General features: G+C 44.0%; 1 protein-coding gene across 1 annotated transcript; it reads right to left on the bottom strand.

Annotated features, from left to right (window-relative positions):
• On the bottom strand, window positions 1–16,986 carry MCM10 (minichromosome maintenance 10 replication initiation factor). The gene is made up of 19 exons (XM_059816917.1): window positions 16,967–16,986; window positions 15,826–16,146; window positions 14,935–15,039; window positions 14,199–14,333; window positions 13,499–13,673; window positions 12,532–12,697; window positions 11,597–11,764; window positions 10,135–10,251; window positions 8,490–8,689; window positions 7,394–7,494; window positions 6,201–6,344; window positions 6,018–6,105; window positions 4,817–5,045; window positions 3,374–3,515; window positions 2,776–2,894; window positions 1,765–1,878; window positions 881–1,026; window positions 626–668; window positions 1–239 (listed from the first exon to the last, which is right to left on the bottom strand). The coding sequence occupies exons 1-19, from the start codon at window positions 16,971–16,973 to the stop codon at window positions 156–158; spliced, it is 2,604 nt and encodes an 867-aa protein (XP_059672900.1). The 5' UTR covers window positions 16,974–16,986; the 3' UTR covers window positions 1–155.

Below are 16,986 nucleotides of genomic sequence, written 5' to 3'. Positions count from 1 at the left end.
GCCTGGTGGAGACTTTGTGGATGTCCTTCTCATCAGGAACTGATTCCCCTGCTCATTCATCCCTAAAACCAGAATCCTCTTGGCATTCCATTAAAGAAATGTGTGTTTTAGACACAGAAATCCATCCTTATGTTGTGAAAAAAATCAACTCCAAGTCACTTAAGACTATTGAGAAATTTTGGTTGTTCCTCCCCTCGTGGTAAAAGTGTTTCTCCACCAATCTTCGGACCTTTTTTCTCCTAGAAACATGAACCATGGAAAAAAAAAGTTAAATGTGTGGTAAGATGTCTCCCAAACATTTTTTTTTTGACAGAAGTTGTGGTAGGGCTAAATTATCTGATTAAATATTGACAGACACTCTAGGAACCTTGAGATTCTGAATTCTTACAACTTTGGTCAAAAGCAAATTCCCCATGGGTAATTAAAGCAAAGCTTCAAGAACAGAAAGCAAGAAGAGTAAGTCCATTAAAACACAGCCTGCAGGTACCTGTATGTACCTGACAAAATGCAGAGCTGCTTGGTTTTGCTGTCAGCTGTAAGGGCCCTAAAGCAAAACCTGGAACAAAAGTACCAAAAGAAGCAGCCAGAGTACTGAGGCGCTCAGAAACTGCTGGCTCACACTTACCTTTAGCATCCCATCTCGCTCCCACTTGAAGAGGCCACAGGTACTGAAAGATGAAGAAGGCAGGTGAGGACCACTGTGGTGTGTGCTTGCTGCACAGTATGAGGGGTCCAAAACTAGCCCCACACCCTTCCCACACTGCTTAGCACAAGGGCTACTGTTCCTGTTTTAGGACATGGTTATGTTACTCCCAACACGTTACTCATGACTGGACAGTAGAAAAGCCCCAGTCACTATTTCATGAGGCTCATTGCTTACCTGCAAGGCTTTTTTGGGAGCCTGTCAAGGGAAATAGCTCGGCTTCCACAAGGACATTTGAAAAATCGCTTGATGGCATCATGCCAGTGGTAGTCGTGGTTATCCTGCACACACGTCTCCAGAGGCTTGAAATAGGTGTAATTACACTGTCAGGGAAGAGAGAGAGCTGTCAGTGCTTCAGCAGCATGTCTGACTGGTGACAGCTGAACATCTGGAGGAAAGTCTGAGATCATCGCCCCAGGTTTTATCACTGCTCCTTCTAATGCCATTCTCCCCTCTTTGCCACCACCCTGTGGTCCTGCTCCCACCACCTGATGGGGCACACAGTGGCCCTCTGTGCAGCCCCAAAACAGATAGGAAAGGCAGCGAGAGGGAAAGTCCAGCAGGTGCTGAAACTCTGGGAATGGGAGATAACTCCTCCCTTCCTCTCAGCACGTTTAGGATAGTAACAAAGCTCCACTCTTCCTGATGGCAAAGTCCCTGGAAATGCAGGTGGAGGAATCCCACCCAGTGTTAAGTTTTCAAGGCACTTTGCTTATTTTGTCATCTAATATGGGGAACTCAGGGTCCTGGTACAAAACACTTCAGGGAAGAAACTGATAAATATTTTCAGGACACCAACACCCAAGGAACCCACTGGCAGAAACATCAAGTTGAGATGTTCAGCACAGCACTAAAGCGTGCCTTGCCAGTGTCTTCATGTCACTCAGTGGATGGGCTGCTCTCAGCAACAGTCATAAGGAATGAAAGTGTCTCCATTTGATCCCTGCACTGGACTATGGCCAAGAGAGCGACTAATGGGGTGTCTGCAAGGATGGTCCGGCATCATTTTGTACAATCCATGCCCCACTCCCCTGCTGTCACCCTGGCTCCCCTTCACTCACCGTTTTACAGGTCACAACTCGACATTTCACTTCTTTAATGCTCCTCATCTTCTCTTCCATTTCTTCCTTTTTCACCAGGGGCTGAAAGTATTGCTCCTGCAGTTCAGCCTCAGCCTGTGGGGGCACACAAAAAGGGTTGTGGGGAAACAAAGATGGGAGAAGCCACTCCATAAATGGCCTGAGGGCAAATTACTACCAGGCCTGCTTGAAGTAGACTGCAGTCTGGGAACCAGAGAAACACCAAATATCTCTTGCTTCAAAAAAATCCATATAGTGCTTGTGCTGTGCTTCACCAACTCTAAAATGATCCACCTTTGAGATGTATGAGTGGGAGGGTTTAACAACAGCATGTACTACTGAAATAAGCACATACCTACGAGGACAGTGCAGGGAGAGGTCAGGTAGGCAGATGTAATGAATGGAATTAGTTCTTAGCCAAAATACTACTCCTCAGAAGACCTTAAAACAACTAGGACTTCATACCAATACAATGTGTCCAAGACAAGAGCCCTGTGCCAGTGGAGGTGCTGTATCCCTGGGAACGTGCTCAGCAAAGACCCTAATGGAAGAAACCCAACCTCTTAGCTCTTCAGGGCAACTGCTGGCATTTCACAGGCTCCACAACTTCCAGAAGTCCCAGATGAAGGTGGCAGCTGTCTATGTGGCCAAGATATCAAGGAATGAGGGACAAAATAGGCACGTGACTAATTTGGTTTTAAGGTAGAAGGATTTCTTTGATCATCCACTAACCACGAAACTTCACTGATTCTTCCAAACAAAGCAAAAAAAGAAAAAAAAGATGATGGCAACTCGACCTTACCATGGCTATGGCAATAATGCAGACTTGCAGGCACTGTGCCCTGTGTGCTCAGAGACCCCTGACCCTACTCGTCAGGACAATTTGGTGCCTATGACATGTTTGGGTGCCTGCTTCTTGCTGAAATCATTATGACGAGTCCAGACAGTTCCCTAGCTCTGAGCCCTCAAGTCATGGCTGGATTGAGGTCATACCTCTTTCAGGAGATCTGTGTGCTTGGACTTGGCATTCAGGATTTTCTGGAACTCTTCTGACTCCAGATAGGCCAGCTGCTCACGCCGTTTCTTTTGGGCAGGCTCCAGTTCATCCATATCTAGGGAGACAAAAGGGCTCAGTCCTACAGAAGCCAAGTTCAACACAAGGTTGTGATCTCTAAGCATGACCAGTGTAGATTTTAGAAGACTCAGGTCTCTCAGGCAGATGTTGAGGTCAAACAGCAGCCTTTCCTAGTTCAGGAGAACATGAAGCCAAGTTCAAATATAGCTTAAGAAAAAATAAAAGCATTTTTTAGAATAACATTGCATCTTCTCTCAAATTACTGTACTAGGAATTTTCACATCACTCCCAGGGGAGAGAGCAGTGTTGCTTCCCTGACTGATGGAGAAGCTTTAAAGGGAATTAAGCAATTCATCCAAGATCACATTATGTACCATACTCTGCTTCTGAACGTGGCCTCTTTTTGGCACAGCAATTAAGTCCTTAACCCAGCAACTAGTGCTCCATTCAGCAGGACACAATCATATTTTTTCTATTCTAGAAGCTAACATTACATACCATTCTCTGCTTCTGTACCTTGTGCCTGAGCAACATTTTTCTCAACTCTTTCAACAATTTCTAGGACATCGTCAACATCAGCTCTTTTCCTCTTGACACTGTTTGGGTCAGTTTTGGCAAGAATCTGGCCTTTTGCTCGTAGTCGGTGTATCGCAGCCAGCTAGAAAACAGGAAAGAGCAGTGAATATGTTGGTGACCACTCTAGCTCCCATGTTCCTACTTTCAGAAGTAGCAGAGGAAGCCTGTCAAATGGAGGAGACAAGATCCACTGGCCTGAGCACGGAGCTGGCAGAAAAGAGGCCCAACAGAATTCCCAGCTCTGCTGTACATCTAATTCACTACATCACCCAACCTCTCGTGACTTCCCAATCCATAAAATCACTCCTCCAGGAGTGTTACTAGGCTTGCTATCTCTGCAGCTGTGCTTTAACTGCTTCACAAATCAGTAAGTTTTCCAGAGGAATCAAATCATTTGATATTTCCACATAAATTGGTAATAATTGGGAACTAATACAAAATTGTGTACAACTATTCTTTTCCATACTCCCATAATGTTAAGAACTCCTTCTTCCTTGCTGGAAGAGAAAAGTTTCTTTGACAAACGTGTGAACAGATTTATGCCAAGGAAAGATGCAGGCCATTCTGGCTAGAAACCAAAATTGTCCAAACTCATGGCGCAACATAGCTAAACCAGTTTAGTTCAGTGTTGCTTACCTGGGAGACTGAAAACACCCACAATACACTGCACTAGCAATGCCAAAGAACAAACATGCACAGTTTAGCACTCCAGGGATTTTCAGCACAAATCCCCTACCCCTTCCCAGCACTTAAGGGTTTTCATGCTTGTAAAACAATCAATAGCAACAGGCCTTGCTCTCCTTTCTTCTGTAAAAAGTGTTTCTTCAGCAAAAAGCTTAGCGTCAGGTACATGACTTAAATGAGATGCCCTATCTCCCCATCTCCTTTTTCCCAGTCCCGTCCCAAAGAGGCTGCTCTGTCTCCTGTCCATGCGCAGTTGGCATTTGCTGAAATTACCGTTGTATCAGTGGCTTCAGTGTCGCTTGCCTTCAGAGAAGATCAAGAGCGAGCTCATGAACATCACCCATGAGACAGATCGTAACAACTCACTTCTGACCAATTCAGGTGGGTTTTGAACAAGCAAGAGACACCAGCTCCGGTGGCCAAACGTCACATACAGAGGCCCCTCTTTAGCAGCTGTTCCACTGCTCTGGAGGTTGACTACAGGCAAGATGGTAGCATGGACCTTGGTACTAACAGTTGTCAGGAACCACAGGTGTCTAGTGTACTGTAATATAGGCTGGTCTGATCCCACAAATCAGAAACTTCACTAACATCAGAACTGAGCTGGCCTATATCTGATCGAATACTCCTCTACTACCACAAATCAAACTTCCCTTACCCTCCCCTTCTTAATATTTAAAACATTCAAAGAGCTGTTACCTTTTTGGCTTCTGCCAAGCTGCCTAGCTTTGGTGTTGGAGGTGGAGACCCATCAAAGAAGAGGATATCTTCTCCTTCTGAGAAGCCTGTGCCTAGCCTGGGCCTTTGAGGAGTTGACATTTTTGCAGCTTTGGGAAACTCTGCCCCAGGCATTGGGGAATGGAGCGAGGACTGTCTGGAGGAGGATGGGAGAGCAGGGCTGCCAACTTTACTTGTGTTCTGGAGAAACCTTGTAAGACAAGAATAATCAATTGAAATAGGGACACAAGTCAAAAGAGACAGAAAGGTTTGAGAAACAGATAGGAATGGAAGGGATGCAGACTGTGATTTTTCACTAACTGGCCTTTTATTTCTAGAAAAACATGCAGCAATTTAAGCATTTAGGAGAGTAAAACAAGATGGTGAGGAACTCACTGGGTCACTGAAATCAAGAGTGACTTGAAGAAGTCACCAGAAGGAGCGAACAACCAATTGCTTTCAAAACTAAAATCAGAGAGAAGCATCAAATGAAGTTGGGAAGTGGGAACTGAAAGCACTCGGAAAAAATGGGCATCTTCACAGAACAGGTAGTTAGTTAAGCAGGGGGACTCCTTGTCACAGGAGTCACAAAAATGTTTAGGTTTACACAGGTCACAGTGGAGGTTGGACAGGTTCATGGGAAAAAAAAAATCCCTTCAGAGGTATTGTAACAGACACCACCTTTAGCTTGGAAAGTCCCTGAAATAGCTTGGAAAGTCCCTGAAATACACACTGTTGTAGGTTGGAAGAGTATTTGGGGGAAATATCATCATGATCGTGCCTAGTCGTATTATTCTCCTTCAGGTTCTGGCTCCTGTTGAGCCTTTTGAGGCTACTTGACTACAGCAGTCTCAGTCTCACCCAGGGTGGCTCTTCTGAGGTTCTTCTCATGTTTGTTAACAGGATATGCACATAACACTTGGCAAATCTTAGGATTCAGAAGACCCTTGCAAGCCAGCAATGAGCAGAACCAGGACTCCTGACCCCAGTTTCCTACTCTAATCAGCCTCTTCCCATCATGCCTTGCAGTCGCTGGGCATTGTGCTGGAGCATTTGGTTCTCCACTGAATACTGGGGTATTTCTATTTAAATGAAGTTTTTATTAAAACAGCAAAACACCTCCCACAGTTATACTTAGGGCCGCAATAATGCAACCCTTCCTGTGAAAGTCAGTATGTATTACCGCCTCTGAATCTCTTCAGATCGCTTTTTTCTGGCCTCCAGCAATTTCTGTTTCTGTTGCTTGAGCAGTGCTGAAGCAGAGACAGACTGGAAATTGGTCCCTTGCTTCTTTTCAACATCTGGAGAAAAAACCAAACCAAACCAAAATAAAAACCCACTAATGTTTGCTCAGAAGGAGGCCGAGTGATTTCAGGAGTGGGTTTTCCTTCAGGCAAAAGGACAATACCTGCTTTGGTCCAGTGTTTGCAGAGGTTTCGTGCTCCAAAAGTTGGCTGTGCCAGCAGTTCCTTGAATTCCTCAGAACATTGCATGGATCTCTTTGCTGCACCTGGAGTGGAAGAGGCAGAAATAGAACACATTTGGAGCCAGGAAGGGAAGCAGGCCTGGCTTTAGAGATTTAGAGTAGCCTAGGTTGGAATAAACCCCTGCAGGGCACCTGAGTGAGCACCCCCCAAAAGCAAGGCCAACTTCTACGTTACATTCGGTTGCCCAAAGCCTTGGCCTCACAGAACACATCATGAAGACACTTCTACGCCATCAGCAATTTCATCAGTCAGTCAGTTCCCCATCAGCCTCGGCTGTCTGTGGTGCTCCCACAGTTCCCATTTCTAGAATGTTTGAAAGCCCTGAAGCCACCACATCTCATCCCTGGAGAATTAAGAGCAGCTAAAAGCTAGAGACAGGACACACACTATGTTGTCTGAAATGGAAGCAACTGAGGGAATGGAAAGATGTGAAGGAGACATCTAAGTGGCATCTAGAGCATATAGTTTGAATAACCTCTCATCTGCTCTCCACTGAGCATAAAGAGGGTGTAATATCAAGAGCTTTGCAGAAACAAAATGGAGGCAGAGAAGATTAGTGACATCCCAAAGGCTATGGAAGGAACATGCTTTGAAAAATCGCAACAGAGAAGCACTAGAAACAGGCTGGGTACTCGGGAGGTCCCCTGCATTGCAGACCTGACTCTGATTTATACTTAGTATTCCTTGAAAGCTTTCAAGACTGACAAAAGTAATTTATTTTAATCAAATAAAATAAATTATCTGGTTCAAAGTTCTTAAAACTTCCAATTCCCATTATTCTGGCAAAGATCTTCTGTCACTGTCCAAAGACAGAACAGGAGACTTAATTCAGGGGCACTGATGAAAAAAAGATGCATGGAGCTACACAGTTGCTTAGTTACATTTGCCTTGCAGCTGCGATCTCAAGAGGGAAGAGGAGTTTTGATCAATTGAGAAAGCAGCTTGCAAACGGCTATTTCTGTAGCAAACCAATTGCCAGATTCATTCAGTGAGTAGCAGGGTCCTGGGACACATCTACACATCAAGCTGGAAATATCTGGAGGGTGAAGAGACTACATGGGAAATTAGGTACCAATTTTCTGCCTGGTTTCCTGGACAATTGCATCAACTCCTCTCACAACCAGATTGGAGAGAGTGGTTTGAATCTTCCTTTTCGGCACTGCAGCTGCTGCACTAGAAAGAGAAAACAGAACCAGAACATCAGTTTTCCCATGCTTAGAGGAAGGACAGGAGCTCGAACGCTATCCCAGTGCTTCAACAAAATTCCAGCCACCCTAAAGGGTACCTTCTCTTCTGTCATCTGTCTGTCTTTGGGGAGGATGTGGATTTAAATCCAAATTATAGCATAATGTTTAGGATCTCCCATTTCTCCCTGGGTTGAGATACGTATTCCCTATGCATTGAGAGAAAACTAAACGTAGGTAATAGCTAAGCTTTGCTCACAGTTAGTTGCAGGGATGGAGAGGAGGCTGGAATTGCTTCATTACTGTCACACCAGTTATCAGAGGGCAGCGGTAAGGGAATGAAAGCCATGCGCAAGCACAGGAATTGATCCAGCTGTGACTCAAGTCTTTCCACAGCTGTCTTCAGGGGGATTTGGATGAAGGACCTGGCCCCTCCATGCTAGTTATGAGATGCATACTGATCTACTGATCTTGGTCACTTAATAATACGCAGGGTGTACTACTGTCTCTTCATTAACACATAGCGATACTGTATTATTTCAGTCAAGGAAGAGAGGAGAAAGAAGTATGGAATACACTGAGTCTGGGATTAAATGCACTGAGCCGTAACAAAATACAGTAAGGGAATATCACTGAAAAATACTCATCTCAGAGACTTGAATGCTTGGGATCTCATGATAAAGTTAATTTAATCTACTGAAACACAATGCCACCTGGCTTCACAACACAGTATTAATTTAGAGGTAAAAACACCCCTTACCACATCTTAGTGCTGACTGTTAAAATTTTCCTATCAAATAGCAGCTCTGTTATCCCATGGGGCCAGGAGGATTACAACAAACATGGGGCATTTATTCCTATTTGGTGAATGTAGTTAAGTCAAAGGGATCTCTAAACAGATGCCCTTCGCGATAGCTTCAGGCTCACTTGTATATGGGAGGGAAATTCTGTTCAAAAGCAAGGGAAATAAGTGGTTTATCTTACACTGAGGCTGCATATGCTGCTGAAGAGACACCTCCATAGTAAAACCCATCCTGACACAGCCTCTCCTTCAAACTGGGATTTTTCCGACCAACTTTTTTGGGAATGCGGCCACCAGAGAAGGTGGACTGCAGATCTGCCCGCTTCGAGCTGAGCTTCTTGTACTGGGATTGTATGTGATACTGACAATATTCACAGTCGTTCTGAAAAGAAATGGGAGAAGCCTGTTGTGGAACACTAGCAATTACAATTTACTTCATTCCTCTCACCGACATGCATCCTTCTATGACTAAACTGAAGTTAACATCTCTCTTGTAGTACTCCAGCATTTGACCAGCTCAGCAAACATATGCCTACGCTCCAGCAACAAAAAACAAAACCAAAATTGCCCATACCAATCACTGGAAAAAACCTGCGCATCAAGGAATTTTAAGGCTATTCCTTGGCTCAAGTCAACTGATGTCACACATCCTCTTGCCCAGATTCTGTACTCTTGACTTTGAACTGTATGCAGTTTTCTTACTGGTATGAACACAAAGGAAAACTAACACAAGAGCAAGATATTTCATGCACTCATTTCAAATTAATTAATCAGTTTTCAGTGTCAATTCGAGGGAGTTTAGAACTGAAAATAGTAAGCCTGCCAGTCAGAGACAGCAGTGCCACAAACGCACTCGCTCAGGCTGTTCTTTAATTGTTTACCAAAGAAATAACTCTATTCTCATTGATATTCATCTGCTCCAGATTTGTATAACTACAGTTACCCCACAATCAAACATTTTTTGTCACTAATTAAACAGACAGAGAATTCCTTTATGAGGTTCTTCTGCCAGACAGCCTCCATCAACAGTTTGTTCCAGGTGGCACTGGAACATCTCACTGACATTGAGAGTCCTGTGCACAGCCACCTCCTGGAGCAGGTCTGCAATCACAGCCTTGTTTTGCTACAAGTACCTTCTGTATTTGTCTTCCTCCCACTCCACACACTTTGAGTTCCTCCCCAGTTCTTCATTCCTTCATTTTCTCTCCTCCTTCTAAGTGGTACCCTACTAACGATAACCCTTCCAACTTAGCGTTCCTTTCAGGTAACATAACATCACCATAGCCATGAAGTGACATAGTCCACAAGGCCTTTAAACTAGTACAGTCGGTACTGTCCCTAAAAGAAGAATCCCAATACCTTTTTCCTCTCATCTCCAGTGCCCCACGTTCAGGTATAAATATTCTGGCAGCTTGCGGACACACTGGACCAGAGAACTCATTGGATTAAAACCATGTCCGAAAACCACAACCATTCCCAAGAAAAACCTCCTATTGTTTTACCTTGGGTGAGTTCTCTAGTGCAGTGCATGGAAGCTTGCACCAGCGCAAAGGAGAGTGAAAGGGTGTGGAGACAGTGGCAGTCATGGGTCAAGACCATCTCTTTTCACTGCAGCACCAGCTTTGCATTTATGGAGCTACCATGCCGCTGCTACAGTGTCGTCACAGAAGCAGCTCCTCTGGGTTTCATTTCTCAGTTTCTCTACCCACTTTAGTTAGTTACAAGTCAAGATCCAGAAACAAGACAAAGAATCGGAGTGTCAGTACAAAATCAGCAGCCAGATTTTTACCAACAGCTTAAGGATGTCCTAGCTGCTGAGATACAGACCAGGTTCACAATCTGTGCACAAGGATCACCGTTCTTCTTCCTAGCTTTGCAGGTGCCCATGTCCATAGCTTCACCCATGAGGAGGATCTTCTGGGGATGGTCAACAGACAAACACACCTAGAAAGAAATCAGGACATGCCTTGAGGAGGACTGTATGGGCTTCTCTCTAGATGTCACTGGTTTGGCTCTGGTCCAGTTTGGTACCTCTGGTATTAACAATGTAGTTTTAAAATGCAGGCCTAATTTAAGAAAGCCACATCTCCTGTTTAGATTGAGAAAAGGCTCAGTTAAAAAGAAAAAAAGTGCATTTCTTTCTCACAAAGAGATGAAAGACGTGGGATTTCTATGCTTGGAGCCTCAGGAAACCAAGGACCAGCAAGGGCAGGTCTAGTTGTGCTACAAATGATGGTCTTGTACAACCACTTGGCTCTGATGCCATCATGGCAACCACATTCGGCAGTGGATGGGAAGCGGAGATGTACTAGCGCTTTCTGTCCCTCTCCATATGTCTAGGTCCAATCAAGACTGACTCCTGTGCAGGAAGTGTCTACTTCACACAACCAAAGATACTAGGAATTGTGTCTGCAGGTAAGAAACACTTTGAGAAGTCAGTTATAATATAGTTCTAAATGTGTACATTTTAGCTATGAAGAGCCATTCTTACCAGTTAAATACAGCTCTTACATTAAATCTGGTATGCCTTTCTATTCACCAATAGGACTTTCTACCACTTATTCATGTTCATTCATGCAATTATATAGCTTAATAGACAATTAATGAGATTCTTAATTTTTCCATTTGGAGAATTTAAAATGCAAAACACTACATTACCAGCTACTAGATTGAAATTCCCTTTGACAGGAGTCAGCAAAAAATTATTAGCAAAATGAAGCCACCTTAAATGTTTTGATACATACAGAAAAGTAATTCATCATGTTCTGCATTTATAAGTAATTGATTAAACAAGCGAACTGCTATGTGTCAACTTACTATACATAATATATCATTTGTTTAATAAATCAAATATTGCTTCTTCTCACTCATGATTTTGGAACCAGGAAACATTTTGCAATCACATCTCATGCTTAAAATAGAAGAGGGAAATGAGCTTCCCCACCTTTTTCAGCTTTGAGAGACCCCTAGGCTGAAATAGGCATTGCACTGAAGTAGCTGAATAAACTGAATCTGCATCTGTGGAAGAGCCAACTGCTACCAAGAGCAGATTAAACACTTGAATCAACGCTGGTTTTAGATGCTTAATAGGACTTCTTGAAGTTCAGTCTTCCAGAAGGCCAGGAGCAAATACACACCACGCGAATATCTGAATGCAATTCAAGCTGTTTAGGCAGACTGCTGTATTTTCAGCCTTAACGTGTTATAAAGCTAAATCTCAAGCAGATATGAAAAAGTTCAGCTATGGGTTTTTATCTACAGCTGATGGGCAAGTGAAAAATTCTCTCACCTCATCTGAGCCTTCTTTAGGTTTCATAGGATTAGCATTGAGCAGCCCGATGACTGTGCCTTGGTCTGTCTTCCAGTGCTCTTTGTGGACATCACCAAACAAGAAGAGTGAGACACACTGATTGAGATCCCGTAGGTCATTCAGCCGCCAGATGCTGAAGGTTCTGCCCTGGAACAGACATTTGCTTTCCTTTCAGCTCTCAGTACAGGGACACTGACTGCATCTCCTCTTGCTGTTGCTTTTAAAGTGTTATTCTGATTTCTTCCTCCTCCCCCCACCAGGTTTTCCTGATTTAGATAAGCACAATTTGTAACCTCAGTAGAGGTTAGATACAGTATCTCCATCCATGCCACACAGCGAGTTCTGGGATTCTTAAAGGCCAAAATAGCACGACAATACTGCTACCACCAATCTCCCTGATACTAAAGCTGGACAGCACTCTTGCTTGCTGAATAAAGAGGTTTTTACCCCACTGAACAAACAAAACCAAGGCATATCCAGACCTCTGTTTCATCAATGACTTTCTATAAGACATGTACACCATCTAGGACAGAATGACCTCTAGGGAAATGATGGAAGCAGAATGTGTTGGCACATTTAAAACACGATGGCTGTCTAGAAAGACTGAAAGTTACAGTCCTTTTTTTTTTTCACATTGGCATTTAACATACAACAGCGGATGAACAGATTTAAGACAGATTTATGCCATGGTTACATTAGCCAATGCTACTGTCTAGGACAGTTGCACCAGGTAAGTTAAGGACTCACCCTGAGGACTAAAAGCAGCGTTACTGTGTGAAACCAGACGAGCCATGATCTTTAATACAGTAACTACATGGAGTTGACCGATTAAGTTGAAGACGTAATTAGTTTCTCAGGAAGGAAGACCAGCATTTCACTTGAACTGAAGCAAGGGATGCAACAAAATTACTTACATTATTTGCGCTCTGAGGAGTGATCTTCTTCACTATGACTCCAAATGTTACCCAGTCTATTTCCTCCAGATTTGCTGCGGCAAGTTTGCTCTTCAGCTGGGACAGTCGGAAGAGCTTCCGGTTAGCCATTTTCCTGTCCATTTCAGCCGATGAAACCCGGGGTTTTCTAGATCAAGTGAAAGCATGTAAAAAAGAACACGTCCATTGGCATGGATGGATAGAGACAATCAAACCCATCCAGAATTCTCCTGGGGAGACTACGCCTTGCTGCAAAAAGCCTCTGTGCCTTATTTCACCCTGAGGTCACTTGAAACAAAACCCCTCTGTTCAGGACACTGTACAAATATCAGAAAGCTACTGATCATGCTGGTTTTTGTCCAAATAGCTGCACAGCAACTTAGCCCCCAGCCTGCATTAACTCCGCTCATTTCAGGAAAGACTGAGTATGACTGCCTGAGCACAGCTTGGAAATCCAGCATGGGTTCTGGTGAGGAAAGACACCGTCAGTATTCAGAGACCTCTTGTGGCCACATCCAGTATGGGGATCGGCAGTGGCTCCCGAGGCTCCTCAGTGTGGTGCAACATCTGCTCAACTGGAGCACAGTCGGGCTTTCCACATGCCCACTGCTTCCCTCCTCCACAACTGAGGGCATCCCAGGGAAGGCAGTGCTGATGAAATGATAGCTTTTTTTGTTAGAAAAGAGCAAAGGTGAAAATAGAAATATGGTAATAAGCCGAAAGTCAATGTTATTCTATTTACTGATCAACCAGCCAATGCTGTGGCTTTGTGTTACATGCCCTAATGACAATTGACTAATCTGAAACAGTTAAACGATGTAGGTACAGCAAATCAGAAATCCAGCCCTCCACACACCACTTCTGTGACTAGCATCACAGGACATTGGACTGATTGACCCATTACTGGAGGGTGATGTCCCCAGACAGAGCTCAGTGCTGGGCTGCTGACCTTAATCTCAGTCCCGAGAAGGTTTCCACAGACACTGGCTGAGTTGTTGCACTGGAGCATGTAGGCATGTGAGGAGTCTTCTCTCTGGCCACCTTACTGGGTGTGTTCCCTGTGGCAGACTTGAGAGGCTGGAACGCCAGACTGAGGACTTGCTGTGGAGGAGGAGTCTTGTTCTCTTTAGCAGGAAAAAAAGCAAGGAAAAAAAATCTTGATAACGAAAGAAAACTTCTAAATAAAAATAACACTAACTTACACCTGACCAGAGACAGGAGTCTAATATTAACACACTTAAGAAAATGGTGTAAAACTGTCTTATTTGTACTGAACTGGTCTCCCAGTCAGCTGGGAACTAACTGACAGCTCCAGATCAGTCACATGTAACTCAAGCAATGAGTTCTGCCCAGTGAAGAGCTTCCCAGAGCAGCTCTCATGTTCCAGGCAAGCTAAACTGTGGGATACAGATGCAAGCTAGATGTCTGTCAGTGTCCAAGTTAACCATACCAGTACAAAGGATAGCACCCATTGCAAAGAATACAATAATTAACTCTGTAATAAGCTCTCTTTTGCTGTGACCAGACCGCTACTGGTGCGCCAACCAGTCTAAAACTATCCTGAATGTGTCTACACCGCTGCTGTGAACTAGACAGGCTTTTGACAAAAGCCCAGTGTGTTTCAGTGAAAGGCAGACTGAGAATGGTACCTGCTGAGGATGCTTTTGATTTCTGGATTCCTCGCTTGGCTGGTGGTAAAGGATTGCCCAGCTGAGCTGAGAAACATGGTGACTCTTGCAGCTTCTGAACTTTCCTTTCCTTTAAGGGTAGACACGGAGATTTACCTGGACAAGTAAACAAAAAAATAGGAGATCTCAGGATCTGGACTCAAACACTAAGAATTGCTCCAAACTAAGTAATTCTCTGAACAACAAGTCCAAGTCAGGGTCCCAGATGGAAACCCTTCAGCTAAGTTGCCAGCATCTGAAACGCAACAGCTGGAAAAGCCCCAATGACCCTTCCCCATGATGACCTAAAACTCCAGATGCCACTGAAGCCACAAAGCTGTGGAAAGTAGGAACATCCCCTTGGCTTTTCAATTTTTCCATGTAGTTTCATTACTAAACCCAATGTCCTACAGCAACAAACACAGCTGTATTTTCTGGGTGTACCAACATCTGGAAGTGTTCCTTCTTACTGGCAGAAGACCATGGAGCACTTCAGTCATGAAAGCTGCCCCATGTAGAATCAACCCTTGATGCAGATACCAAAACAGCAGCTCACTGATTTAATCTGTAGCTACAGGAAACAACCTGTGTAGGAATACACCAGACCACCACTTCTCCTTGCTAATCAGTGCCCGCTCTAGGATTATCTGGAGTCTTGCCTATAAATTGCACATTGGTAGGCCAATAAATCATAAACCTATTTAATTGGTCTCATTACCAGGGGTTTTCTTCTCAGGGCCTGAACTGGATTGCTGCCCAATAGCAGTCTTTTGCAACTGCTCCTGTAATGTCTTCATCTGTTCTTGCAATTTTCTCAGCTCAGCTAGGAAAGAGAGAAGAAAAAGGATAATAATGAAAACAGCGGGAAGCCATTGCAAACAGGGATTTATGAGATGCCTGGAAGTCTGGCAGTTTTACAACATTATAGGAACTTAGAAAACAAAGACTCAAGCCACAATACAGATTTACTTGAGTCTACATAGCTCACAGTGAAGGGACACTTTTCCATACAGCCTGGAGCTGACTACTGTCATATAAATATTTTACTTGACTGTGGTACATTCCTTGCCACATTGCATATATCTTTCCTACTGAACATAAGGCAATTTAAATGTCTGATGATTGCATTCCTTACTATAAAGAAATGCTTCCAATATAATCAAATATGTGGCCTGGACACAGGAGGATTCAGTAGCCAACTCTGCTTCCACACTGACTGGTATGGCAGACTCTCCTGCTGATAAGTCCTGAGGGGGAAGGGATTGCCAGGTGAAAGATGCCAGGATGACAGCCCTGAAGACTGAAGCAACATTGCGCTTCATCAAACAAGGCACAAGTACATAGGCAACCTTCCCTGTCCTGCTCATCAGAGCTAGTTTAGTCTCCCTGGCTTACTTCAGTCCTCCGTCTTTCTTTTGGGAAAACAGGTTTGGTGAGTTTGGCCATTGAGCACTGAAAACTGGACTTAGAAACTTTCATGAGGACTTTCTGTATTCCCCCTCTGGGCACCATCCTAAACTGAGAAGCAGCAGGCCCTACCTTCTGCACATTAGCTTTCTAGAGACAAGATATATACAATAAAACAGAAAAAAGATGCTGTCACAGAAACCTTGCAGTTCTTGGTTGGTCTTCTCTTTTGCCTGACTGGAGGCTGAAGTAGGGACAGTTTCCTCTGCCTCCTCCTCTTCCAGCAGGTCATCTACATCTCCAAACAGTGCAGCCAGGTTCTCCTTCTGCTCATCAATCACGCTGTCCTCAGCATCAACCTCCTCAGTGTAGGAAGCATCATCTTCTGCATCAAAGAGCTCATCATATTCATCTGGTTCTCCCCCCTCATCCTCTGGAGCATCGTCCTCCTCAGGAGAATTTCCCTGATCAGCTGCCTCACTTTCTTCCAGGAGGGAGGCCAACAGATCCAAGTCATCATCAGCTAAGGCAAAAATTAAACTCAGCATTATTTCCATCCAGTTAGAGGAAAGCTGCCATGGAATAAAACATCCAAGATACTCTTAATTACAAGCTAATGACAAGCTGACAGCCAAAACTAAATCGGAGCAGCAACGGGCATTTTTAAAAAACTACTCCAGCTTTGGCTAAAGGAAGATAAAGCAGCTTCCTGCTGTCTGGTCACATGGAAATGTGGTTGCAGACACTCTCAGCTTGTGATTCAGGCTGGCTAGTCAGCAGAAAACTTGCAGGCTACTTAGCACTGGCTTTTCCTCCTATGCAGCTGCTTCTACAATAGCTACTGTTACAAAGAAAAGCCTGGGGACCTGTAAAGGTGTAGCCAGGAGCTCTACAGAGACACCCATGTGGCTTTTGCCAATGGAAGGTGAAGAAAAAGATGCAAGGCAGGCAAGAAAGCATATTCTCAGATATGGTTTGCTCAAGGAAGAGAATAGAGAAGAAACATGGATCAAAGGGACAAATAATGGAAAAAAAGAAAATCAAGTACAGAGAGAGGAATGGGACAGACAGAGCAGAACTGAAATTTAGAACAAAATAAGAAATGTATTTAGCCTTTGCTGAAGAAAACACAAAACCAGGGAAGAGGCAGAGCAGCCTCACAGAAAGGTGACAAAAATGAAGGCAAGGAACAACCTCAAAGGCCTCCTCAAGTGAAGTCAGTGCAACATTATTTCCCTTTCTAAAAGGTTTACCAAGCTTTCTGAACACTTGCACTTATTAACCAACATATTGGTCAGAAGACAACTTTCCTACTGAAAGGAAAAGAGTACTTTCCCCCTTACCGTCCATGATTTCACCAGGA

Source organism: Gavia stellata, chromosome 4, assembly GCF_030936135.1.
Source record: "Gavia stellata isolate bGavSte3 chromosome 4, bGavSte3.hap2, whole genome shotgun sequence".
NCBI lineage: Eukaryota > Metazoa > Chordata > Aves > Gaviiformes > Gaviidae > Gavia > Gavia stellata.
Note: the sequence above shows the minus strand (reverse complement) of the source record. Positions and strands in the feature narration are given on the sequence as shown.